Source organism: Zingiber officinale, chromosome 8B (genome assembly GCF_018446385.1).
Source record: "Zingiber officinale cultivar Zhangliang chromosome 8B, Zo_v1.1, whole genome shotgun sequence".
NCBI classification, from domain to species: Eukaryota; Viridiplantae; Streptophyta; class Magnoliopsida; order Zingiberales; family Zingiberaceae; genus Zingiber; species Zingiber officinale.
In genome coordinates, this window is record NC_056001.1 from 51503233 (window position 1) to 51527242 (window position 24010).

The 24010-nt window shown below is 35.5% G+C and overlaps 2 protein-coding genes across 2 annotated transcripts; one reads left to right on the forward strand and one right to left on the reverse strand.

Annotated features, from left to right (window-relative positions):
• The first annotated feature begins 430 nt into the window (after positions 1-430).
• Positions 431-11819, forward strand: LOC122014503 (exonuclease 1-like). Its single transcript, XM_042570739.1, has 12 exons — positions 431-606; positions 728-764; positions 849-1023; positions 1322-1400; positions 4574-4618; positions 4692-4841; positions 4920-5034; positions 5975-6075; positions 6570-6667; positions 6740-6832; positions 7001-7218; positions 10950-11819. Exons 1-12 carry the CDS (start codon positions 529-531, stop codon positions 11297-11299), a joined length of 1539 nt encoding a protein of 512 aa, XP_042426673.1. The 5' UTR covers positions 431-528; the 3' UTR covers positions 11300-11819.
• Positions 11820-13596: 1777 nt separating this feature from the next.
• LOC122017223 (paired amphipathic helix protein Sin3-like 4) lies at positions 13597-23047 on the reverse strand. The gene is made up of 22 exons (XM_042574780.1): positions 22644-23047; positions 22059-22226; positions 21804-21972; positions 21632-21730; positions 21380-21550; positions 20844-21153; positions 20593-20726; positions 20164-20239; positions 20019-20048; positions 19591-19835; positions 19335-19489; positions 19016-19140; positions 18620-18874; positions 17850-18497; positions 17661-17749; positions 15648-16247; positions 15470-15570; positions 15250-15388; positions 15014-15166; positions 14568-14740; positions 14396-14507; positions 13597-14305 (listed from the first exon to the last, which is right to left on the reverse strand). Exons 1-22 carry the CDS (start codon positions 22685-22687, stop codon positions 14138-14140), a joined length of 4164 nt encoding a protein of 1387 aa, XP_042430714.1. The 5' UTR covers positions 22688-23047; the 3' UTR covers positions 13597-14137.
• Between the last annotated feature and the right edge of the window lie 963 nt (positions 23048-24010).

A 24010-nucleotide genomic window follows, 5' to 3' on the forward strand; every position in this document is an offset into this window, starting at 1 on the left:
GCCACAGTAACGTTACTCTGCTTCTTCGCTGCCCTAACTTGAGTGTCGGAGGGTCGTCGTCGGGAAACCCCTCCCGGCTCGACTTCTTTGCAGGTTCGCTGGAGATCTACACCACCAGTCGGAGACAGCGAAGAGTGTCACGTTCCCAGCGTCCGTTGACTCGGCGCTCGGACAGGATCAAAGAATATTATCTGAAGAAAATATTTGATGGGTCGTCCTTTAAAAAAAAATAAATGAGGGGTCCTTTTGACAATTTACAAAGGTTGGGCGCATTTTCAGAAAGAAATTAAAAGATAGGGGCATCGTGAAAAGTTCCCTGAAATAATAAGGCGGGAAAAAGCACGAAGTGCGGAAAGGGAAACAAAAACAAAAAGGGAACGAAGTGGCGGAACAAATTGGCCATTTTAACCCCGGTGCCTGTCTTTGATTGCTCCTTTCTCCGCTTACTCCCCAAACGCGCGCCGCCGCCTACCTTCAATATCCTCCACCGCAGCGGAGCAAACTTAGGGCGGCTGCCGCGGACCGAAGATGGGCATCCAGAACCTCCTCAGATTCCTCAAGCCGTTCATCCGCCCTGTCCACATCAAGAAGTACGCCGGCAAACGGGTAGATCTTCAGCAGGACATTCCCCATTGACCTTTTTTGCGCATTTGAAATTTCGAATCGATTTCTGATGGTCTGTTTAAGGTTTTCTTTAGCTTATCTTTCCTTTTTATTTCTTGGTCAGGTCGGCATTGATGCCTATTCATGGCTTCACAAGGGAGGTGAGCCACTGCTGCAAAATGCCTCATTTGACTTTGAGAAAGTTAAATGTTTTAAAATGTCTCCTTTTTCCTTGTTTTTGTTAGCTTATTCTTGTAGCATGCAACTTTGCCTGGACATGTCGGGGGATGTAGCGAATAGGTACCTCAGTTACTTCATGCACCATATTAATCTTCTCCGGCATCATCAGATAACCCCAGTGGTAGTATTTGACGGTGGCAAAATCCCTTGTAAGTCAGCCACGGAGCACGAACGGCAGAGGCAAGTAAAAGAGATACAAAAAGAGAATGTTTAGAAGCTAGCTATAATTCTTTTGTCCCTTTTCTTACTCGTGTATATCATATTGATAGGAGGTAGCTTAGAACATATGCCATCTTTTTTTACGCCTAGCTAGTTCCCTGGTGTTTATTAATTATACTCAGACAAATTGCTGAAAATGGAATATAAATAGAACTTTTTTTTTGGGTTTTCAATTTTTTTTACCTTTGTAATACTTAATTGTCAGTATAAGCTGTATGTTTTGAGAGTTTGTGTCTGACAGAAATTTACTTTGATTTAGCCGAAGGAAGGCTAATCTTGAGATGGCAAAGAAAAAGCTTAAAGAGGGCAATGCTGCTGATGCAGCTGAGTTTTTCCGAGTAAGATGTCTCTTTTATACACAATAAGTTACTGAAACAGAAACACGTTTCAATAAACTATTGAAACTTATGTCCGTTCACATAAGTGGCAGTCAAAACTGAAAAAAAAGCCCTCAACTCCTTTAGTTTCTAAAAAATTCTTCTTTTGAAACATTCATTTTTTACTGATTCTTAGGTTATGACATAAATTAGTATACCTTGAAAAAGATTCAAATACTGCAAAGAAAATAGTACTTACCCAAGATTCTGATTTTAATATACAAATTTAAATATGTAACTAATGTTGGATATGAAAACCAAAATTATTCAACTTGGTATCTTGTCCATTTTGAGAAATCAATCTGAAGATGACCCTATTAGAAACTAAGATAAAGCACAAATGTAATATTAGCCTTGTAGGAACATGACATTGATAATTGGGATTAGGAGCTAAGTAGTGACATGTTAGCCACTTGAACTTGGTGGCATGGTTGGGCATAAGGATTTGGGTGCTGCTCCTTTGATCCAGCCTATTAGGCATGTGAGTTGAGCATGCCAATCAGTACCAAGAATTGCGTCAGTGTGCATGGCTGTTGAGGCACAAGTTGGGCATGAGGCAGACTTTAGTTTTTACTAGCAAATGTAAGGATTGACATGATGGATTTGAGCATTTAGCCAAGCAAACATTTGACAAATGCAAGTCGAGGCATGCGGGAGCACATGCAATGCAACCTGATAGATTAGATTGTGTGTTGCTTTTGCTTGTAATTAAACAATCTCGTTTAACTATATGTGTTTGTAGCTTTCCTATGAGGATTGTGTGAAATATTGGTTTGCCGAATCAAGTGTTGAACTTGGTTGCCACACTGTTGGAATTTCTAAGGTAGAAAATTAACCTTGTGACAATTGATACAAAAGCACACAGAAGATAGCCTGAGGCAACAACAATATCAAGTAAAGAACGACGAGAATTGAAGGCTTGATCCATACTACACTTGTTCTTGAGGGAGAAGATGATTTTAATCTGATTGCGAAGATTGCTAATCTGGAGGCTGATGTGGATGAAATCCAGAGTTCTCTAGTTGAGGAAATGACACAAATCTGCAAAGACAACGATGATGATTTGTGCTGAAAATTGATAATTTAATTTGTTGTAGGACATGGAGCATTATTATATTATTGCTAGAGTGCTAGAAATCAACAAGAAGGGGAGTCTTGGCGCAATAATAAAGTTGTTGCTTTGTGACCAAAAGGTCATGGGTTCGAATCCTAGAAACAGCCTCTTGCAAAAAAGTAGGGTAAGGTTGCGTACAATAGATTCTTCCTCGGGACCTCGCATAACGCGAGCTTCGTGCACCGGGTGCCTTTTTTTTTGCTAGAAATCAACAAAGTGATAATTTCTAGCATGTACCTTGTGGGTGATGTGAAATTATAGTCGAGAACTTGTATGGTAGATGATGCTAGTGCTAGTGAGCCAACAATTGACACTTGGGATCAGTTGAAGAGGAAATGAAGGATTAGTTCCTTCTAAGCAACACTTCATGGGTTGCACGAGATAGTTTAAAACGTCTTAAACAAAAGGGGACTGTAAGGTATTATGTTAAAGAATTCAGATATTTAATGCTTTAGATTTAGATTATATCTGAGGAGGACAAGTTGTATAATTTCCTCTATGGTTTGTAGCCTTGGGCACAGATAAAACTTCAAAGCCAGAATATGAAATCCCTTTCTAGGACAATTGTTGTTACCGATGCCTTGGTTGATTTTCAAGTAAATAAACACAATCCAAACACCCCTTCATCTTCCAAATCCAAGAACAATCAAAAGGATAAGAAAGGGGAGTGGAAGAAGGATGGTAAGAAGAAAGACATGGAAAACAACTAGTGGAAGGGCAAGAATGATCATGCTACCTCCCAAGGCAAGAACAACTACAAGAATAACCAAGGTTGCTTCTTGTGTAGTGGGCCTCATCCAGCCAAGGATTTTCCCAAATAAGAGAAGTTAAATACTCTCATGGTAGAGGAAAATTTCAAAAGCCGAAAACAGGAAGTTGCTACTCTTGCACATTGCTGAAGAGAATGGGAAGGCTATCCATGTTATGGTTAACACTGGTGGTACTCATACTTCTGTATTTGCCAAACTTGTGCAACAATATGGGCTATCAGTGAGCAAAATGCCCAAGTTACATCAAATAGATGAATGCAAAAGCATAGGTTGTTGTGGGTATGATTTACAATGTCCTTGTAGTTGTTGGCAATTTGGTTGGAAAGACAAATATGATGGTAATTCCACTTAAGGATTTTGATTTAATTCTAACACATGCCTCACTTGGATGGTGTAATGGTGATGTAAGCCCTTGCTTTGTTTAATGTGTGCATCCTCATGGTAAGGGTTAGATAAGCAGAAAATAGAAGTCATATCTGCCTTGTCACTTGAGAAAGCTTTGAAGCGGGGTAAAGAAACTTATTTGGCTGCCTCGATTGAGATCAAATTTGATAAGAAGGTTGAGTTGCCTATTGTGTTGAAATTTTGAGAGAGTTTGTTGAATGTGATGCCACCAGACTTGCCAAAAAGCTTGCTACTGAGGAGAGCTATAGACCATAAGATTGAGATGATCCTTGGTATTGTTCCTCCTTCAAGGCCCTCTTATTGCTTGTCTCCACTTGAACTTGATAAATTGAGAAAACAATTGAATGAGTTGTTAGAGGTAGGACTTGTTCAACCATCCAAGGCTCCAACCAATGCCCCTTTGTTATTTAGAGGAAATAAGATGGCTTCTTGAGAATGTGTATCGACTATTGTGCTTTGAACAAGGTGACGAAGAAAAACAAGTATCCAGTCCCTTTAGTGCAACATTTGATGGACAAATTAAATAAGGCATCATGGTTCATGAACCTTGACTTGAGATCAAGCTATTGGCAAGTTAGAATTGCTACGGGGGATGAGGTCAAAATAATTATTGTTGGAACGTGTGACGTGGCAAAGGAGTATCATGGTGAGGCACTATTGATCCTTTTCAAAGTTCTGTTAAGTTGCTAGTTTTCTCTGCATTATCTAGTAAATTGAGCATGCTTATTTTGTTCACTGAATGAATAAGAGTGATGTCTGTTTTACTGTAATCATTTATCCTGTTCGTAGCTACATATGTTTCCTTTTTGATGCTCTTTTGGTAACTTGTGAAATTGTATTTCCAGAAAGCTATACATGTTACTCCATCAATGGCATATAAACTGATTCAGGTAAAGTTACCATCATAACAAGCTATATCCCTATGTTTGATGCCAATTAATTAATGCATATTTTTTATTACAGAAACTAAGATCAGAATCTATTGAGTTCGTTGTTGCTCCTTATGAGGCTGATGCTCAATTAGCATATTTATCTTCGCGTGAACCTGATCAAGGTGGCATTGCTGCTATAATTACAGAAGACAGTGACCTCATAGCATATGGTTGCCAAGCTGTATAAATGCTAGAACATCCTCTAGTGTTTTTTTTTTCTTGACTTCGTAGAGTGATTAATCAGAATCTTTTGTTCCAGATTGTATTCAAGATGGATCGTTATGGATACGGAGAGGAAATTATTATGGATAGACTCTTCGACACTGATTCTGATGAACTTTCTTTCAAAGACTTTGATAAAGAATTGCTCACAGGTCAGAGTTGCATTTATTAGGCATTTTAATACAACTATTATTCTTAAGTAGTTCTGTAAAATCTGTTCCAAATTCAAGGTTTGATTTAAGTAATCACTGAAAACTCAATTAATAATGGTTTGCACCTCTAACTTGCTATGATAAAATTAAAGAGGTAACTTATAACAACTTTTTTGACCTGGATCACTTTATATGCCATTGATGGAGTAATATATATAGCTTTCTGGAAATCAATTTTACAAGTTACCAAAAGAAGTAACTTATAACTTTTTTTAGTTTATGTGCCAATGACATTTTCTATGAAGCTCAAAACTATGATAAAGCTAAAGAGTCAACTTGTAATAACCTTTTTCAGTGACAAATTCATCTGTTAACTACAGATACAGGTGGTGGCACAGTTAGGTGACATCCAAGTAATTTGATTTGCAATGTTGTTTGAATATGGAGACGACTTTCATATCAACCCTTCAAAATCTAAAATGTTTTCAGTGATGCTTTTGTTATCTGTACTTGCTGCCTGGCCAAGGAAAATAGTGACTTAATTGACATGCTTTTTAGTCTGTTGGAATTTTCTGTTATTACACCCTTTTTTTCCCATCTGCAAAGAACATTAAATATTAAGGAATAACGAATACTGATCAGCTCATCCAAATTCTGGACTCGATATCTTTTGGTTGGGCAACCTGATTTTGCTAGTTCACACTAATCTCTAATTTAGCTGAATATATGTTTACCGGTTTGTCCCCTTTATATCCAGGTTGGTCCTTATTTTCCTTGATTTTCATCAATTTATAGTGCATACCTCTATTTAAAGAATCATAATTATGTTATGTATTATATGTGATTTAAATTTCTTAGTCTTCTATTAATTTTGTTAGTCATTAGGTTTATTATTAAAATGGTTCATGATAATTCTCAAGGTCTTCTCATGTGTTGACAGGCATGTGTGTGCTGGCTGGATGTGATTTCCTTCCTTCTATCCCAGGCATTGGAATTAAAAGAGCTTATTCTCTGGTTGCCAAGTATAAAAATTTGGATCGTGTAAGCCTGTTTGTTCCATTCTTATGTTTTAAGTCAAATCATTATCACCAAATCTCATAGAAACAAGAATCAAATGTTCCTTCTTAGTGAGCCTATGAATCTTGCAGTCCTAATAAGCATATTTGGATGTTAAAGAAGTTATGACTCGAGTTTGATTGGTTGTTTCTGTATCATTGATCAAGTGTTTGGAAACTATTATTCTAGTGGGCTGTAGGAGCAGCATGTCGTGTTCTGTGCAAAGATTGGCAGATGGACCATCCAGTTTCTGTTGTTCATTTTGGCACCTATACTATCTGGTTGAATTTCTCATACATGCCATTAGGCTTCGGCTTCAATTGCAAAAATGTTTAGTCATTTTTTATTCCTTTATTTTGTATCACTAGTTATAGCTGATGATAATAAGAAATGTCTTGGAATCCATCAGAAATATGATAGGAATTACTGTAACTGATATTTGATCATTTACTCATGCTAATGTTCTAATATTGTTTCAGGTACTTTCAGTTTTGAAGCTTGAGAAGCGATATAAGATGCCAGAACATTATTGTGATTCTTTCAGAAAAGCAGTAGCAGTCTTTCAGCATGCTCGTGTGTAAGACATGCAATGCAACAAATTTTTCTCTTCTAGAGTCTTGGCTCATTCATTATTTATTTATTTTTGCAGATATGATGCTGTAACTCGAGCACTTACGCATTTGAAACCTTTGGATGGGGAGCACCTTGAGTTACTAACGGGTGATCTGGATCTTCTGGGACCGTATCCTACATTAAAAAAAAATTCTCTTAACATTTTTAAAATTTTGTTTACCAAACCAAGGTATAAGCTATCTATTGAAGTATATTTGTTTTTCATTGATCCCAATGGTCCTCTTCAAAGTATCTCCGATTCTTATTTTTGAGAAAATTTTCCTTGATTATAAATAAGGGAACTCCAGCGGTCAGTAGCTGCTGCTATTGCAGAAGGAAAGTTAAACCCTATTACCTTGCAAGAATTTGATTACCTCCCAGAAGTGGAAGCATGCTCGGGTTCAGCCAGCACCCCCTGTTTCAACTCTATTCCTACCGATGAACTCAAAATACCTTTTGAAGAGGATAGCTGCATTATGTTATTGTCTCAGCCAGCCGACGAGGAGGATATTGAATGTAAGTCTGTCTGCATTTAGTCAGCTCTTCTTTATTAACCTTACCAGTCATATTATGCTAGTGATGCATATCATTTAACACCAAGAAATAGGATCCCAGTTTTTTTGCTACCAGCTATATTTAAGAGTACTTGACACTATCGTTTGGAATTAGGAAAGATCGCATGTCTTTATAAAAGTATTATTTTACATATTTGCCACTTTAAAATTTAATTTTTCAAAATTCTTGCACATATTCCATTAGGGTTTATCTTTTTTAAAACATTTATTGAATGATGTTTCTAATAGTGTCCTTTAAACATTGTAAATAATTTGAGTTTAATTATTGTAGTGTATTTATTTGATGACATTTAAATATGAAGGATATCAACAATATATTGGCATTTTTGGGTTAATTAAATGTTAACACGAGTCTAATTTAAAGTAATGTTATGTCTGAGCGATTTATAGTTTTTATTAATGTTAATTTTGTTTTGTTAGATGATCGGGATTTTTAAGTGGAGTCAAATCTGAAACAATTTTTTAGATTAAGTCATATTGATGCAAATTGGGCAGAACAAGTCAAATAGTTAGAATCCAAAATCAATGTGGAAAAGTTGAGGTCAAATTCATGATTGACCATCTTCAAAAATTGAATTTGTTGTGCATCTCCAAGCATCAAACACTAGCATCCACATATAAAAGTATTAACAAAGAAGAAAATGTGTGCACCACTTGGCTATTAAAATCTCTCTACAACAACTTGCTAAATATTAAAGAGAATCTCAACAAAATATACAAGTATATTTTTATGATTTGAATGCGGCAATGAGTTGTAGTTGAAGGAATTTTTTACAATTTACCGAGAATAGATTCTATACATGCATTGTCAATAAAAGAATGACTGCCATAAAAAAAGATGAGAAATGACAAGGGATCCAATATTGACTCATTGTCATGCTGATGCCAAGAAGACTCAACAATACATTGCTAATGTTTACCGAGAGTTCTTATGGAAAATATCTTGCTATCAATGAAGGCGACAATGGGAAAGAATAAGAAAGGAAAAGAAAGCCTTGGTTAAGGCATACCCTCTAACCTAACTCTATCTATCCCCACACGTTCTTTCCAAAAATAAGGGCGGAGAGCACCTCTATTGGGTTCAAAAAAACAAAAGAGAATATGAAACTAGGTAAGTAACACTATGGCTACAAGCCAGTGATGTGAAGTAAAACCATGGCCACAAGTCAATGATACAATGAACAACTTTGACTACAACTGATGATATAATAACAATCAAGTCTATCCCACTAAATAAAGTTAACTATATGGATCCTCCTACATTATTGATTGACTTGAGTATATGTTTTTTATCCTTTAAAATATATCTCTAGGGGTTTTTCCTCAACAATTATAATTCCAATTTTTTTAAAAAATATTTTTTATGTTGTCCATCTTCGTATGGTACATCCATCTTAACATCTTCATTTTTATAATTCTCATCTTTTACTTGTGTGCTTACTATATAGCCTAAAATTTAATCTCGTATAACATACATGTCTAATCGCTATTTTGTAATACTTCACTTTCAACTTTCGAGGTACTTTACGGTCATATTTAGAAAATACTTTAAAGTGTCATATTTATTATGGTTAGGTTAACTTCCCCTTCAATCTAAATTAACACACTTTAAATCCATTTAGTATGAAGGCATCATACTTACACTCTTAAAAACCAACACCTATTAGAGCTCCTTGAGTATATTGTGTATTTACCAAGGATAAAGCTCCTTGGGTATATTGTGTATTTACCAAGGATAACCTCCAAATATCTTTCTAATGACTCTTCTGGGCTTCTTAGAAATCTTACTCATGCTAATCTCATCCAAATCAACATTAGGGGTACCTCCCTTACAACCTTGATTCCACTCCTACACGGCTACACCTAGGATTGGTTTCATAGTTGTATGAAATTCTATGATGGGATGTCATACTCTCTTTGAACATTGGTTTGTATCCCAAAAGTTTTGAACTCGATACTTAATTTTCCATCTCTAAATCCTCAATTCTTGATTTTTCATGTCTAGTTTGGATCTTATTCTTTCTAGGAATATGTCCATCATTCTTAGGATTCTTGTTTAGATTTCTCTTTAGCTTCCTATCCTTGGTTGATGTAGGTCTACCATGACATAATTTAGAATTGTCCTTAAATTTATCATACTTTCTATTTTCATGATAAGGAGCACTAAAATCATAAAATTTAGTTCTAACATGCTTTTATTATTATAATAAAAAAGAATTTCATTATAAAATGATATCTTAGATTTTACCATAAAAGTCTAAAGCTTGAGTTTCCTCCCTTATCCTTAGTTGGGTGCCTTCCTCTTAGACATTGGTTTCAATAGTGTCCTCGTTGGTTGCAAGAGAAGTACACGATACACTCTTTGCCCTTCCATTCCAAGGGTTTGATTTCTTTTTATTTAGGTGCCAGTTAATCGGTTAACCATGGGTAACTGACCTGTTTCGGGCCAAGTTCGGTTTGGACCTCGCCCGGGGTTGGGTCTACCTTGGTCTTGATTTGATGTCTATAAAATTGATATGGACATGCTAAAAGGACCAAACCAGCTCAAATTTGAATCACTAAGCATGTCTTACCAAACATTGCTCACATATTGCCCATACCTAAGTCATGAGCTTCTCCACAAGCTCAAACCCAGATCTTAAAATCTACCTTTCAACTTCAAGTATGTTGCCAAGCTTCTATTGGACTCCACTAAGCTCTTCCATGTTCATATTTTCAATGTTTTTTCATATGTTGCAAAATTTCCTTTTCATGTAACAAATGACATGATAAAGATGTTCATGAAGGTCTTGAATGTTTGATGATTATGTTTGGTTGCTTAATTGAAGGCTCTCTAAGTTTTATTCAGTGATAATTGGCAGCAAGGAGTTGCGGCCATTGGAAGTTCTAGGATCCACATAAACAATGAGGGTGGATTTGATGAAGGTCAATCACTTATTCGTGACATCCTAAATTTTCTGAATCCAAACAAGGCCAAATTTTTAATTTCATGGTTTTGAAGGAATATATACACCATATTAAAAGGGTTTTCCTAAAAGAGGTGTTTCTTAAAAGACTTTCCATTGACATAATAAGTTTGGGTGAATTAGTGCCTTAGACAAAGTGAGATTTGGATCGTCTAAATATCTAAGGGCTTAAGATTAAGTCTAGTTGGGTGCTATCCAAGAGGCAAACTATTCAAGAGGTGTGGACAAGTCAATAATTTTAATGCATCAAATTTAGTAAGAATGCAACAATCATCAAGTCACCTATCTCCCTCAAGCAATAGCAATCCACTTCCTCTTTGTAGACATCTCCATCCATTAAATTGCATATTCTGGATGTCAAATTTTGGTGGTGGTGTTTCCAAGAGAGGTGGATCATATGTTTTTTCTCTGCAGTGCAATTCATAGAATGACAACCAATCTTATTGTATCCAAAGAAAATGTCAGATAATGGTTTCACATTGGCGGAGTTGAATCAAACCTCAAGGAAAGTAATCATGTGCTTCGAGATTGACAATTGCTAGAACTCACTTTTCCAACTAACTGATAACTATTTTCCAACAAATATTATATTTTATGAAAGCAAATAGCCCAAGTATCTATTTTCCCTAGTCACCATTCCGCATGATATCTGCATTAGCATTTCATGTTCTTTTACTCATCTCTTAATGTATATTGATGCGTTTAGTAATCACAAGGGTCGCACAGTTGGATCCCATGTATATTAAAGAAGCTGTAGCACTAAGCAAGTTGGTTGCACCGAAGGAGTGCCAACGAGTACAAGAGATTGAACTGAGTGAAACTTCCTTGGTACCTGATAACAATCCATTCAAGAGGAGGAAAATGGAAAAAAGTGGTCCAGAAAAAATCAATTTCTTCATGCCGGAATCGCAGAGAAGCATGCAATCAAATCCCGTAACACCACAAGCTGAAAAGGACAAGATTCAGAAGAAGCCCAAAGTGAAGACAGAGAAAAAACAGAGCTTGAGAAATGAGAAAAATGGTATACTCAAGTTTTTCCAGCGTTTGCTACAATAACTTATGTTACATTTTTCATCCTCACATCTTTCTTTAGCACGGCTTTCGATGTCTTAAGGTTCTGGAGAGCTTTAGGTTGCAGAATGCCTCCAAAAGTTTGGAATCATCTTTTACTATCTGCCTGACTGCCTTATTGATTGGTTCATTAAGTTAAAATGATTAGCCATTTGGTTGAGTTGTCTTTCATCTTAGTCACTTGTCTTATATGTGATATTGCATGATCACATTCAGCCACTAATACTTGGTGTTGTGTGATATCTAACTGGGAAATAGAATCACTTCACTGCTCCATTAAGTAATCAATCATTGATTCTGTAGACAATGTATAATTTAGCAATTTTCCAGTGAGGCTTAAGTTTTGATGTTACGCTAGTTTCACAAGTATCGAAGATGATGATTAAAAGACCAGACAGACAGCAGGGGTATTGAAGATGATGATTAGGGAGCTTAGACAAACATGAGATCAAATGTCGAGGTTCTATTCTCATCTAAGGTAGCATTTTCAATTAGTATCCTTTCCCTCTTTTGCTTTTGAAAATCTGTATTTATGTTAAATTTATTTTTAAATTGTTAATTGATACTACTTAATTTTGAATTAAATAATTCAATAGGCATACGGTTTTTAAAATATTTTATTATTAAATAAGTTTATGTTTATTACATTTATTTTTTTTCGTGGATTTGATACTTTTAGTGTATAGCTTTGAAATTTTTATATATTTTTCAATTAATATTTATTTTACTGGTTTGTTTGAGGCTGACTAAATTAATTTATTAATATCTTCAAAAAATAAAAGGCATTATATTTTTCTATTAGTTTTTTTTTTCAATTAAAACATTTCCTTTAATGCGTGAACAATAATCTGTTTTCTATTTTAAATTTTATTTTCCAGTCAACTTATTGCTACGCAAACAAATAGAAAAGTTGTAGAATCTAACGAGGCTATAAATACAACACCTTGTAGCCAAGCTTAACAACCAACAACTTCGAATACCCTTTAAAAAAAATCATTCCAAGTTCATTCTTTATGTTGTATATTCTTCTCTTTCTCAACTTGTTATTCTTTTGTAAGGAGATCAAATCGTAAGAAGCTTTTTCACCTCCAGTGTTGTCATGGTGTAGTTAATTTGATACCCAAGTGGTTAGCCTTATATTAATGGACAAGGGTTCAAGTGGTAGCCTTGTATCAATTGACAAGGATTCAAGTCGTGATTCAGAAAAATAACCCTCCCATTTAGAGGATCACTCAATATTTGATTTGTCTTCTCACCGTGAGACTGGAAGAACACTCGGTATGCACATTATCACATTTTGCATGAACAAGATATTAGAATTTTCAAAGAGTATTCCACTGACAGATGTTAAATCATTGTCTTTGGTTTGCTATTTTATTTTATTTTGTACTCATGTTGATTTATTATTTTATATATTTTTGTTGCACATACTATCATTGTAGACAACAAGCAACACAAGTAAACAAGTTTATTCACCTCCTAGCCTCTCTTTGCTATCCAATAAATGGTAATAGAGCTCAGCCACTCCACTCCAGAGGACTAGTTGCCAAAGAAGCATATTGTTAAAGAGATGGGGAAGGTAGGATGTGAATATTATTTGATGATTGAAATTGATAACTAGTTTATCATCGAGAAGAAAGGTTTTCCGATATCAACGTAAATGAGTTGAACATTACTACAGCCATTAGTCACTACAGCAACAATGAGAGGTAACAGGACCTCATCAACATTAGAGCTTAATTCAGTTGTCTGAGTTGCTACAGAGATTATTGAAACGTTAGTAGATCCATCACCTTAACACATTAACAGTTACAAAGATGTGAGCAATCATTTCAATACCATGAAAATCTTAAAAATAATCCTTGCAGACAAAGATGTCTACAATGAAAAGTAAGAGTAATATAACTGATTTTTCATCAATCAAGTCCAGTATGAAATTTTCTTATCAACCGCACCAGTAAAAAAAAAACAATAAAAGATTATGCACGATGAGAAAGCTACTATTGTGGGGAAAGAGATTGCCTCTGAGAGCTTCGCAAAAGCTTTTGCATATATTGATTTGGATGCTAAGAATATTGGTGATTCAGTCCTTTATCTGCATATAGTTGAATAAATTTTGTAACATATAATTATCACATCTGATTAAAAGGGTGAACTAAATGCTAAAAGTTTTTCCTTGTTCGATAATCTCTCTTGACACTACATTTAGAAGACATGTTTAGAAGGAAAAAATTTACCTTGTCAACCTGAACCTATGTCCACATAAGCAACTTGAACAGACATGAGCACCTGAAGTGCTTAATGTAGCAGAATAAACATTTAACATCTGAATGCTTACATATTTGCTCTGGTTGAATAGCAAAATGTTAACATAAGGTGGAGGTAAATTAAGCATCATATGAGAAGAAAGTTAGGGGCTGCATATGTACAAATTTGTTATGGAAGGGAAAAAAACACTAGAATAATGTTTATATGCTGATGTATGTACCAGAATGCAACCAAATGCTATCTGGAAATGGAAGGTAGTCAAAGTAAAGCCACCTAGAAGATCCATCAAGCTTGTTGGTGTGTTTGACTCAATTCAGAGACCACCTAAGAAATGACGAAGACAAATACATTGTAATTACAGACTGATTAAGCTTTGCACATATCGGACATCGCATACCTTCTCATATTTAAAATCATATCCTAATAACTGACAGAAACAAGTTACAGAGATTCCTGGGACAAAACTAGATGCTGGAAACAAATGAATAGAAACAATGGAGAAAATACTATTCCCTCTTTATGAGAGAAAAATCATACCACTAGAGGCAAAATGCATTAGGAACCTGACATGAAACTGGATATGAAATTATGGAAGCGCTGTACTTTAGAATCATTTACTTGTATGGGGTGTGCTTGGCTATTTAATATGATCCTTCTACTTGAGTACCGTCTTCTCTTTCTCACTCGGAATAACAAGTCTTCAGTATCTAGCACAAAAGAAACCTAGGAAGACAAGCAAAAATTACCCAAGTTATTGGATTTGCAGGTTAAAGAGATTGGCAGACTTAAGCTTGCAGAAGTTCAATGGAGTACCTTAGACGAACAGCAAGATATCTTGCACTCCAAACCATTGAGTACTTGAATTCCTTTCATAGCCTTGCAAATAGTGGAATACTCATCAGCTCTGCCATATTTACGCTTGTTCCTGCAAAACATATCAAGTCAAAACATTCACTACCATAAGAAAATGTGTAAATAACTTTACCTTCCCAGGAAGGCACCATATAATCCTTTCCTAACTGAGACACTTGAGAGAAATTCACTGTACAGATAGCAAGAAAAATTGGGATCTAATGATACAGCAGTAACTTCAGGTTTTTCATGTCCATAATCCATTAGCTGGATTGACAGCTGGGTCACATCTGAGGATTGAGAAAACTGGAAAAAAATATATTGTATGAAAATCAAAAAACAATTACAAAAGAAATTAGCTGATTAGTACTGTTTTATGTTTTATGTGCGTTGACTCTTATAATGAATATTTGAAGTGAGACTTCTATTTCACTCTTTACAATCAAGGATGCTACTTCTCTCTTAATATAAATAAAATTCATTGTTGCAACCAGTCTCAGTTAGTACAAACAAAATAAATGAAGCCATAAGTGGAAGTTTGTGTCACTAAGCATATTGACAAAAAAAGTAGCAACTCACACATTCAAATCTGTATATGTTCTCATCATGCAAAAGTACACGAGCATTTTCATGATAAACTACATCAAAAGACCTCCCAGCTCGCCTTGATTTTTCATACAAGTATAGATGGAGAAGTTTAATATCCATTTCATCTGAGGCTATTGCTTGAAGCTGAAAGCAAACATGCAAATGCTCTATGTTAAGAGGAATAACCACTTTCAAGACCTTTTATTTATCGTATTCAAAAAAGGTACCTGTTTAACGACTTTAAAAATTAGCTTGTCTAGTGTAAAAAGTACATAAGATTGAGTTCCTATGATAGAACGGCAATCATCTTCAAACTTGGTATTGTCAGAAGAACCATCAAGTAGATTGTATAGGGCGCTCATAAATCTGCAAACTCATATATTGTAAGACTCGTAAGAATCCATAAAACCAAAATAAATGAGGAACATGGTAGTCCTGTGACAGTACTTGGCATATAGATTAGGAGGATTTGAATCTTTAGAATTTCTCCATTTATTTTCAGCAGCTGATGAGTTTGTCTTAGCAGAGAGTATCCTTTCATATAGCATCTGCATGAAAATGGCATTCATAGTCTACTGCTGCAAACATGAGCTCAAAGAATTCAAATATAGACAGACCGCCTTACCTGATGAAGCCGAAACAGCACATAGAATGAATCATTTCCATAAAATATCCTAGAAGATATATCATGGTTATCCTGTAATGTTGCAGGCACATGTCTTGCAAGAGGTTTCACTGTGTTAATAAATCTTTCTGAATATGGTAATGATGTAATTTCCCCTTCGGCATCATGTGCCTCAACCATACCATCAGCCTCACCCTCACTTTCAGCCTTTACATCATGATCGTCATGCTCTGCATCATCATCTTCCTCATGATCATCAGGGGAACATTCCTCACCATTGCCAGATTCACTGCCAGATGCATCCTCACCAGCCTCTGATGCATTTTCACTGACCTCAGTGGACCGTTGAGCACTTTCTTCATCCTCATCATCAACTTCAGCATTAGAAATATCCTTTTGCTCAGGGGCTGCAGTTACAGAAGCATCTTCAAAAGCAACAAAATTATCCTCTTCAAAATCTCCAGTAGGTGACAATTCACCTTCTTCTCTTTCAATTTTGAGATTATTAAGTGAAGCAGAACCTTCACGCCTGAGATTGTTGTTGCATTCCACACTGCCACCACCATTTGCTGATATACCTAGCTTTCCAGAATTTCCAACCTATCACACAAAGACAACATTGAGTTTACATGAAATTGTCATCTCTAAGTTAAACATAAAAGTTCACTTGCAAAGTCAAAGGGTCATGGACACTGTCATAGGAGGATAAGTAATCGATGGTTGAAAATGGAGATGAGCTTTGGAAGTTGTGTGATAGTTGTGTTATCCTAGATGAAATATGCTTTTATAAAATAGGGCACAATCCATCATACTTAATTAAAAAAATAACAGGCAATTTAGAAAACTCATAACAAATGAGAATGTGAAGATGAATGTGCAGGATTCCTAGAAAAGATAAGATCAAAATTATTCTACCAGAAATAATTTGACAAGTACAAATTATTTCTAGTAGAAATAATTTGTGATTTCATTTTTACATTTTTGACAAGTACAAAACTACCAAGAACACCATGATGACCCTACATTGCTCCTATAGCCAAAATGAGAATAGACACAAATTCCTGGGAGAGTCTAATAAGCAAAAAATATGATCTTATCTTATGCTTTGATCATTGCATAGTCATCCTACACATACAATTGGTATAAAAGCAAATATGAGCAGACTCCTAATAGGCTAAGGAGCATCAATATAATCTCTTCTTTTTACAAGAGCAACAAACACCTTTTTATCATGAACAACATCTGGGACAAGGTGTTTGGACCCAAGGCGCAAAATCATTTTGCTGATACTGCACTACCCATATGGTAAAATTGAAGGCAAATATAGGTTCTTGAGAGTCCAAAAAGCGAAAATATGTTCTTGTTTCGTATTCTAGCAAGTTAAGGACAAGAAAGTGCTTTTGTTTTCAAAACCACTTTGATGACCCTACAGTACCCATATTGTAAGAACTTAGTTCGGAGGAGTTCAAGAAGTAAAGTATTTAATATTTTTGGCAAGCATTGAGTCCTAAAATGTTCGTGCAAAATCACCTTCATGATCCTTTTTAAACCATTTCAACTCAAAGAGAAATTTTTTTAAAAAAAAAAAACTAGGTGTAGCACTCACTCTCACAAATCCACACTTTTTCATAAAAATAATTAATTTAGGACCATAGAAAAATTTATATATAATAAAAAAGAGATAATTTTGGTACTTAGTGTTTGGGTAGATATCACAATGGGTTCATTTAGGTTTTCAGCAGATTTTCCAGCAGGCATAGGCGCATACCTAAGTTTTGCTTTTTTCACATATTACACTCCCTACATTGTTTCATTCACAAATCACACTCTAAAGGAAGATGTAAAATAATAATAATAAATAAAAATAGAGGTGCTTGATTTGGGAGAAGCCAGAATAAGGGGTGTAATGTAGCAAAAGCAATAAAAAAAATGGGTTAAATTAATGATTAAAATATATATCAAAGTTGTTAGTGGGGTTGAGCAAAAAAAAAACTATCGAGTAGAAATTAGCACCTCCACTGTAGGTAACATTTCACTAGTTACTTGATTTTCCATTAGAATCTCTGTTCCAAGATGCACTGTTCTTAAAGCACCAGTGATCCCTTCCAAAGCAAAATGACAGATGGTGAGAAAAAAAGGTGAGAAAAAAGTGAAAACAAAAATTGGATAGTTTCTAAGAACAAGTAACAGTTGAATTCATACCTGATGTATTCTCCAGGCCTGTTCTGGTGTGAACTTCAGCTCTAATTGCAACATTGTTACCACCTGGAAAATGTTCTGCAAGAACGTTTAGCACAGCTGCTCGAGTACCTTCATCGGATATAGGAGGACTACTCTGCACTCTTCCTTGAATGACATGATTTTCACAACGGCGAGTGCCTCGATCCACATTGTGGGAACAATTTTCAATATTGGTCCCATCTTCATTTACTAAACCCGGTCTGCATGTACCTACTTGTTCATGTAGATTGTTCCCATCACCATTACATTGCTTGGTAGCACCAGGATGTACATTGTTTTCAGCCAAACCTGCGATACTGGTTTTGACAGAGCACCCCTTCAGTTTTACATCTAGAGCATCTGAACTTTGATTTCGATTGGGAATGCCCAACAAGGGCTCCGAAAATGTACTCCATAATTTCATGACTTTGTCCAACTGATCCAAAGATGTGCACACTTCTCCACTTGAGTATTTTATGATCTCGTATAAATCCTCATGCATGTCTACATCTGCATACTTAAATTCCATATTGGCAAAGATTGGATGCCTATTTTTGGCAGCAACTGCAAGAAGAATGTCATCTTCCTTCTTCATCTTGTCATTGATTTCTTTAATTTCACCCAACAAAGCTGTCCAGAACATACAGCAGACGTATTAACAGGGTTACAAAACAAGAAAGGAACCAATGTCTTTCAATAAATGTTTTCTCTATAACACTTCAAAAATTGTAAAAGATAAAATAACTACATACTTTTCGTGCTCAAATTCTTTGAATCTTGTTGCTTAAAATAGAAACTGCGATGGTCGAGTGATTTGTGATAATTTTTGGTATATATTTCTGCCCACACTTTATTGAAATCTGAACGACACCTAGACCATTCCTCTTGCTTTTGCTTCAGGCGAGTCAATATCACTGGCAATGCAAGACTAGCATTTTTCCGTAGTATATCCATAACATCAAGACCATGATCTCCATATAATCGTTCAATGCATCTCAAATTCAGAGCTATTTGAAGGGACAAAAGAACACAAAGAAATTCAAAACAATTGAAAGATAAGCATTATTTCAAACCAACACATTAAATGATTAAAAGAAACTTAAGATACTTTATAGTGAGAGATCTATAAAATCAACGTGTATACTAACAAGTGAGGTGGTCTTCAATATGAACAGGATTCTCTGGCTTGACAGGGTCTTGCATCATCTCCAGCAATTCCTCCACGCATTTAGTTGTTGTATTAACTGATTCCAGTAACATATCCATCTCAAATCTACATTCACATCATGAAGAAAATGTCACTGGAAGAAAATGTCACTGTGAAAGACCCAATGACCAAAGTGCAGAATGAATAAGATGAGGCAAAGAACAAAATACAGCCAAAATATAAAGACATTATTTATCATTACAAAGTGGCCTTGGCTACAATGAAAGAGAATTTAACTAGGAAAAGATCTATGTCAACACCTGTCATCTTCACATCTAAATAAACTTTCTTCATATTGATTTTTTCGCATGTGCTTGAAAGAGTAGTCCTCACTTCCAGAAGTCACCGACACCCAAAAATCATTTAGTACTGACTCTCCGAGTTCTGTTCGGTGGCTAGTAGGAGGTATAGGATACTGAGAAACAACAATCAAAGAAACAAAGATGAAAATAAAGTGACACAAGACTAAATTGCAAAAGGATGGCACAGATGCTCGAACTTTTTGACAAACATTACATTTTTTGGAAGAAGGCGGTAGCTTGGGGTACATCGCTGACAATTTGAAAGGTCAAGCTCTGAAATTGGTTTCCACAAATTATGTTTTTCTTTGTTTGAGAATAAATTAGTTTTTTGTGAGATGCCTTTATCAACTTTTTCCCTTTCAGTGACTCTCTCCTTTTCACGATCTTTCTCCCTTTCAACCATTTCCTGGTCCCTTTCTTTGTCTTTATCCTCTATCTTAACAGGCTTAGTCATGTGTCCTTCATTGCAAAAGGGTAGTGTTAGGACAAGGAATAACATAGTAGAAAACAGCACAGGAAAAATGATATTACTTGAAGTAGTGAATTTGTTGAATTTATATCAATAACTCTCCTAAGAAGGAAACATAGTTACCAATTTCAACTAACATTAACAAGTAACAAGGACAAGATTTTTGGACATACTTTTGTTGAAAACCCCTTCAAGAAATCCATCTGCGGAAAAGGTTTTAATTAGAAAAATCTGAAAATCCATATAAGAAGATCTAGACAAAACAGAGAAAAAAAAAAATAGATGCACTACTGGCATCATGAAGATGTATAAGCCCACCTATATTCTCACAATGGGCCAAAAATTCATAGAAACCTTCCATAAGATCAGGATACTTTCCAAGGATGTCATTTACCTGTAAACAAACATAGTTTTCAGAGCATATCTCTTAATCTATATCTTTCCAAGGGCCAGGAGTATGTCTGAGAAATCTGCTAAAAAATATGTTACTAACAAAAATTTTTACAGCATCATGTCACTAACAACACATGCTAAATTATCACATGAATACTATAATAGTCAAGCTATCAAGTGCAAAGGTGCAACTATGATATGTCTCATTTGGGGGATCTAAACTGGAGAGATTAATTAGATACTACAAAATTCAACAGGTTATTGCAAATTGAAATGGTTCTATTATTTAAGGCATGCTAAGTGAAGTATGGTCACATTGCATATAATTCAAGATTTCAAGTATTAATAGCCTACCAGATTCTTTAGCTCTGTTCTATTTATTATCTCTTTGCTGTATATATGAAGGCATTTCAAAAATTCCTGATAGGTGTCAGGATGCAATTTCTCCTTCACTTTTTCGCAGAAATTAAATTCTCTAGTATATACACCTGCCACAAATAAGTTGAGCAAAAGATGAAATATTCAGAATATATGAAACATATGCAAGCATATGTAGCTTAATGGAATAAGACATCTGAATCAACTGGCATGATAAAAAGACTTACTCTTTATAGCATTTTTATCATCAATTGTTGAAGATGAAATGCTATACATGTCAATGTTCTCAGGACCATCAGCTCCTTGCTGCACATGTTCAGCAATAGAATCATCAGGCCTTCGAGATAAAGGTTTATGCCTATGCTGTAGATTATCTAAATCCCCACTATCATTCTCCAAGTCCTTCTCATCTCCTTCATGATCTTTCCTATCATTATCTGGTTTTCTATCCGGACGCCTTCTCTTTCTATCATGCTCTATATCAGGGCAATCAACACTGAAATCTTGATCAGTTTGTGATGTATAAGCTCTGTCCCGCTGGAAACAAAGGAAAGGTTAATTTTCAAAAAATCAGTGCTATGTTGTAAAAAAATACACACACATGTATGTGTGTGCCCGAGCATATACATAAATAGCTGAAATGTAGCCAGCAATTTAGGGATGTAACATATGAGATTATCCCACACAACCAAAAATGCATCAATTAGTTTTAAAAAACATCTGCAATTCAGAACCACAGCATTTATGATGACAAGGTCTGTACCTTGTCCACATGAAAATGCCTTGATGGAAGCATGATAGAGCTCTTGTCATCTCGACGTGAAAAAGCATGACCAGGATATCTGTGATGTGGAGCAGATATTGCTGAGGCATCTGGCAAAAAGTGTGTGAATTCCTCGAGCAAATCATGATGGTTCAAAAATAGGGCTGCTACCTATGAAGATATTCATTGTGAGATGTTAAACTCACAGATTCGTATTGGCAGAAAATATGTAACAAATTTAGAGAAAATTACCTCTTCATAGACCTCATGGATTGACTTGTTCTCTCTTCTGTACATATTCAGTATATCTAAGAATGACTTATAAACATGCTCATCATTCTCAAAACGGCTCTGCAATCAAAGAAAGGCATAAAGCACTTGCGAAAAATATTCTGCCACAGAATAATTTTTAAAACCTTCATACCTTGATTTTATTAACAAAATCAATTGCCTCCTCAAACTCAACCGGTTTCTTTTCTTCTGGTAGCTTAATCTCATAACCCTTTGGCAAGAAGGTGTTAAACCCCAAGATCAAATCTCGGTGCCCTTTAAATAACTCCTTCACCCTCATAATAACTCCATTGGTATCAATCCTGCAAGGAGTTCAATAAAATGCATTAAAAAAAACGTCATAAGAAAAATATAAAAGTATATCAGTTAAAAGGAAATCGAGTTGAACCTCTGACTCTTGAAGTCCTTCATGACCTGAAGAAATTCATCATACTTTTCTCTTTTGTCTTGAAATATATCCTTCACAGCCTTCAAGTAGGCTAGGGCATCGTTGGTTGTGAGCTTCGGGGTAATTCCAACAGGCGCAGGTGCTGGCGCCATATGAGTTTGCCCAGACCTGTAAAGAAACACAAAAATCCGTTGAATCGCAACAGATCTAAGAACCATATCATCCCCTACCTAAATTAAAGGCGACAACCACCATAAACAATAAGTAAAGCAGATGAGCAGCCTTTATCGGTATTCCTCTGCCTTTCATGATTGCAACAACTTGTATACTAAATCTAAACAGAAATCCTAAAGAAAAAAAAATAAGAACAATAAACCTACTTACGACACAAAAAAAGACAATCTTTTTGTACTTTCATCGGACAACATGAGCATTAAAAATTCGTAGAACTACAATATACGAGCAAAAATATAAACTATGAGAGAAAAACAAAGAACCGAGAAGATGCAAGCCCCCCAAATAATAGAATCTCAAAAAATAACAAATCCACAAACTACCGATACGGATAAGAGGAAGGAAACTTACAGATCCGCTCGAGAAACGTTTGGCCACTTGAGCTGAGAACCCATCAAAACCTCCTCCTACGTTCTTCTCATGCACCCATGAAATAACCGACAGTGGAAAACCAAGCACTCTTAGCAAACTCGCCTCCTTCCCTACCAAGAGATTGCAGAGATAAAACCTGGAAAAAGAAGAATCCTTGATCTCCACCGGCGGGTCCAATTCGGCCGGCCCGATCTGACAGCGAGAATTGGGGGGTCAAGGTGAAGAAAGCTCGCGCGAAAAGAGAAGCATTAGGCGTGCTGGTGGTGAGGAAGAGGGCGTAAAGAGCTCCAGGTCTTGGCCATCGCCAGGAAATGGAAATGAAGAGGGCGAGGCAGAAGCGAGCGGGGAAGAAAGGGGCTTGAAACCAAACAACAGAAAAAGCACAGCGATGGGGTGACGAAACCCTTATATAGAACCGAGAAGTTTCCGAAACCTCCAGCTCTCCCAGTTCTCCTGTCGTGGCCGTTGGATTTGAAGGTGGACGGCAGATAAAGGGATGAATTCTAGGGTAGGAAGTTTTGCTTCTGGCACTGGCACTGGGAGTCTGGGACGCCTATCGAATGACCGGTAAGCTTACCGTCTTTATCTGTTGCATTTGTAATATATATATATATATATATTTTATTTATTTATTAAACCATAATTTTAGTATATTTATTTATTAATCCGATAATAAGTTTCTTTTCTACGTGTTAACATAGCAAAACATGAATACAAATACTAAATAGTAAAATAAATATAAAATTACTATTTAAAGGTAGTTAACATAGTGGTAAAATAGATTACCTTTTGTATTGGTTATAATTCGAGTGAGAACAATGGAAAATAGAATAACTCAAACACAGTGATATCAAAAATGGATGAACATTGTATATCAAAAGTGATATTCACCTCTCCTATTACTACCATACGACGCACAATTTATTATATTAGATTTTTGTCTGTCATGCGCTTTTAATTATGTATCTATATTTACTTCTCTCTATATCCGTGAAATCGGCTCTAAGGGAGCCGCTGATGTGACAATTCCATATTATATTAAATTTTTGTTATTATTATCATGTGATGGTTAATTTTAATTTCCTAATTTACTTACTTCCAATGATATGTGGTAATCATCTTTTTTGTGACATTGTATTATATTTTTCATCTCTCAACTCTATAGGCTTTTTATCTATCAATATTATTGGACTTTCTACTTTTGCCAAATTTTTTGTCCACCTCAACTTATTTGAACATCATTAACACTAAAGATTTAATACGTCTAACTTAAACTTATACCAAAATGAGTATGATTGTACCAACAATTTCCTTAATAAAACACCACCATTCTTCTCCATAAATGC

Coding starts and splice junctions, on each gene's coding strand:
- LOC122014503 (XM_042570739.1), top strand. CDS start 529: ATGGGCATCCAGAACCTCCTCAGATTCCTCAAGCCGTTCATCCGCCCT. Junction 1,024..1,321: donor ACGGAGCACGAACGGCAGAG/GCAAGTAAAAGA, acceptor ACTTTGATTTAG/CCGAAGGAAGGCTAATCTTG. Junction 6,668..6,739: donor GTCTTTCAGCATGCTCGTGT/GTAAGACATGCA, acceptor TTATTTTTGCAG/ATATGATGCTGTAACTCGAG.
- LOC122017223 (XM_042574780.1), bottom strand. CDS start 22,687: ATGGGTTCTCAGCTCAAGTGGCCAAACGTTTCTCGAGCGGATCT. Junction 21,731..21,803: donor ATTTTGTTAATAAAATCAAG/GTATGAAGGTTT, acceptor CTTTGATTGCAG/AGCCGTTTTGAGAATGATGA. Junction 14,306..14,395: donor TATCTTGCTGTTCGTCTAAG/GTACTCCATTGA, acceptor TTGTCTTCCTAG/GTTTCTTTTGTGCTAGATAC.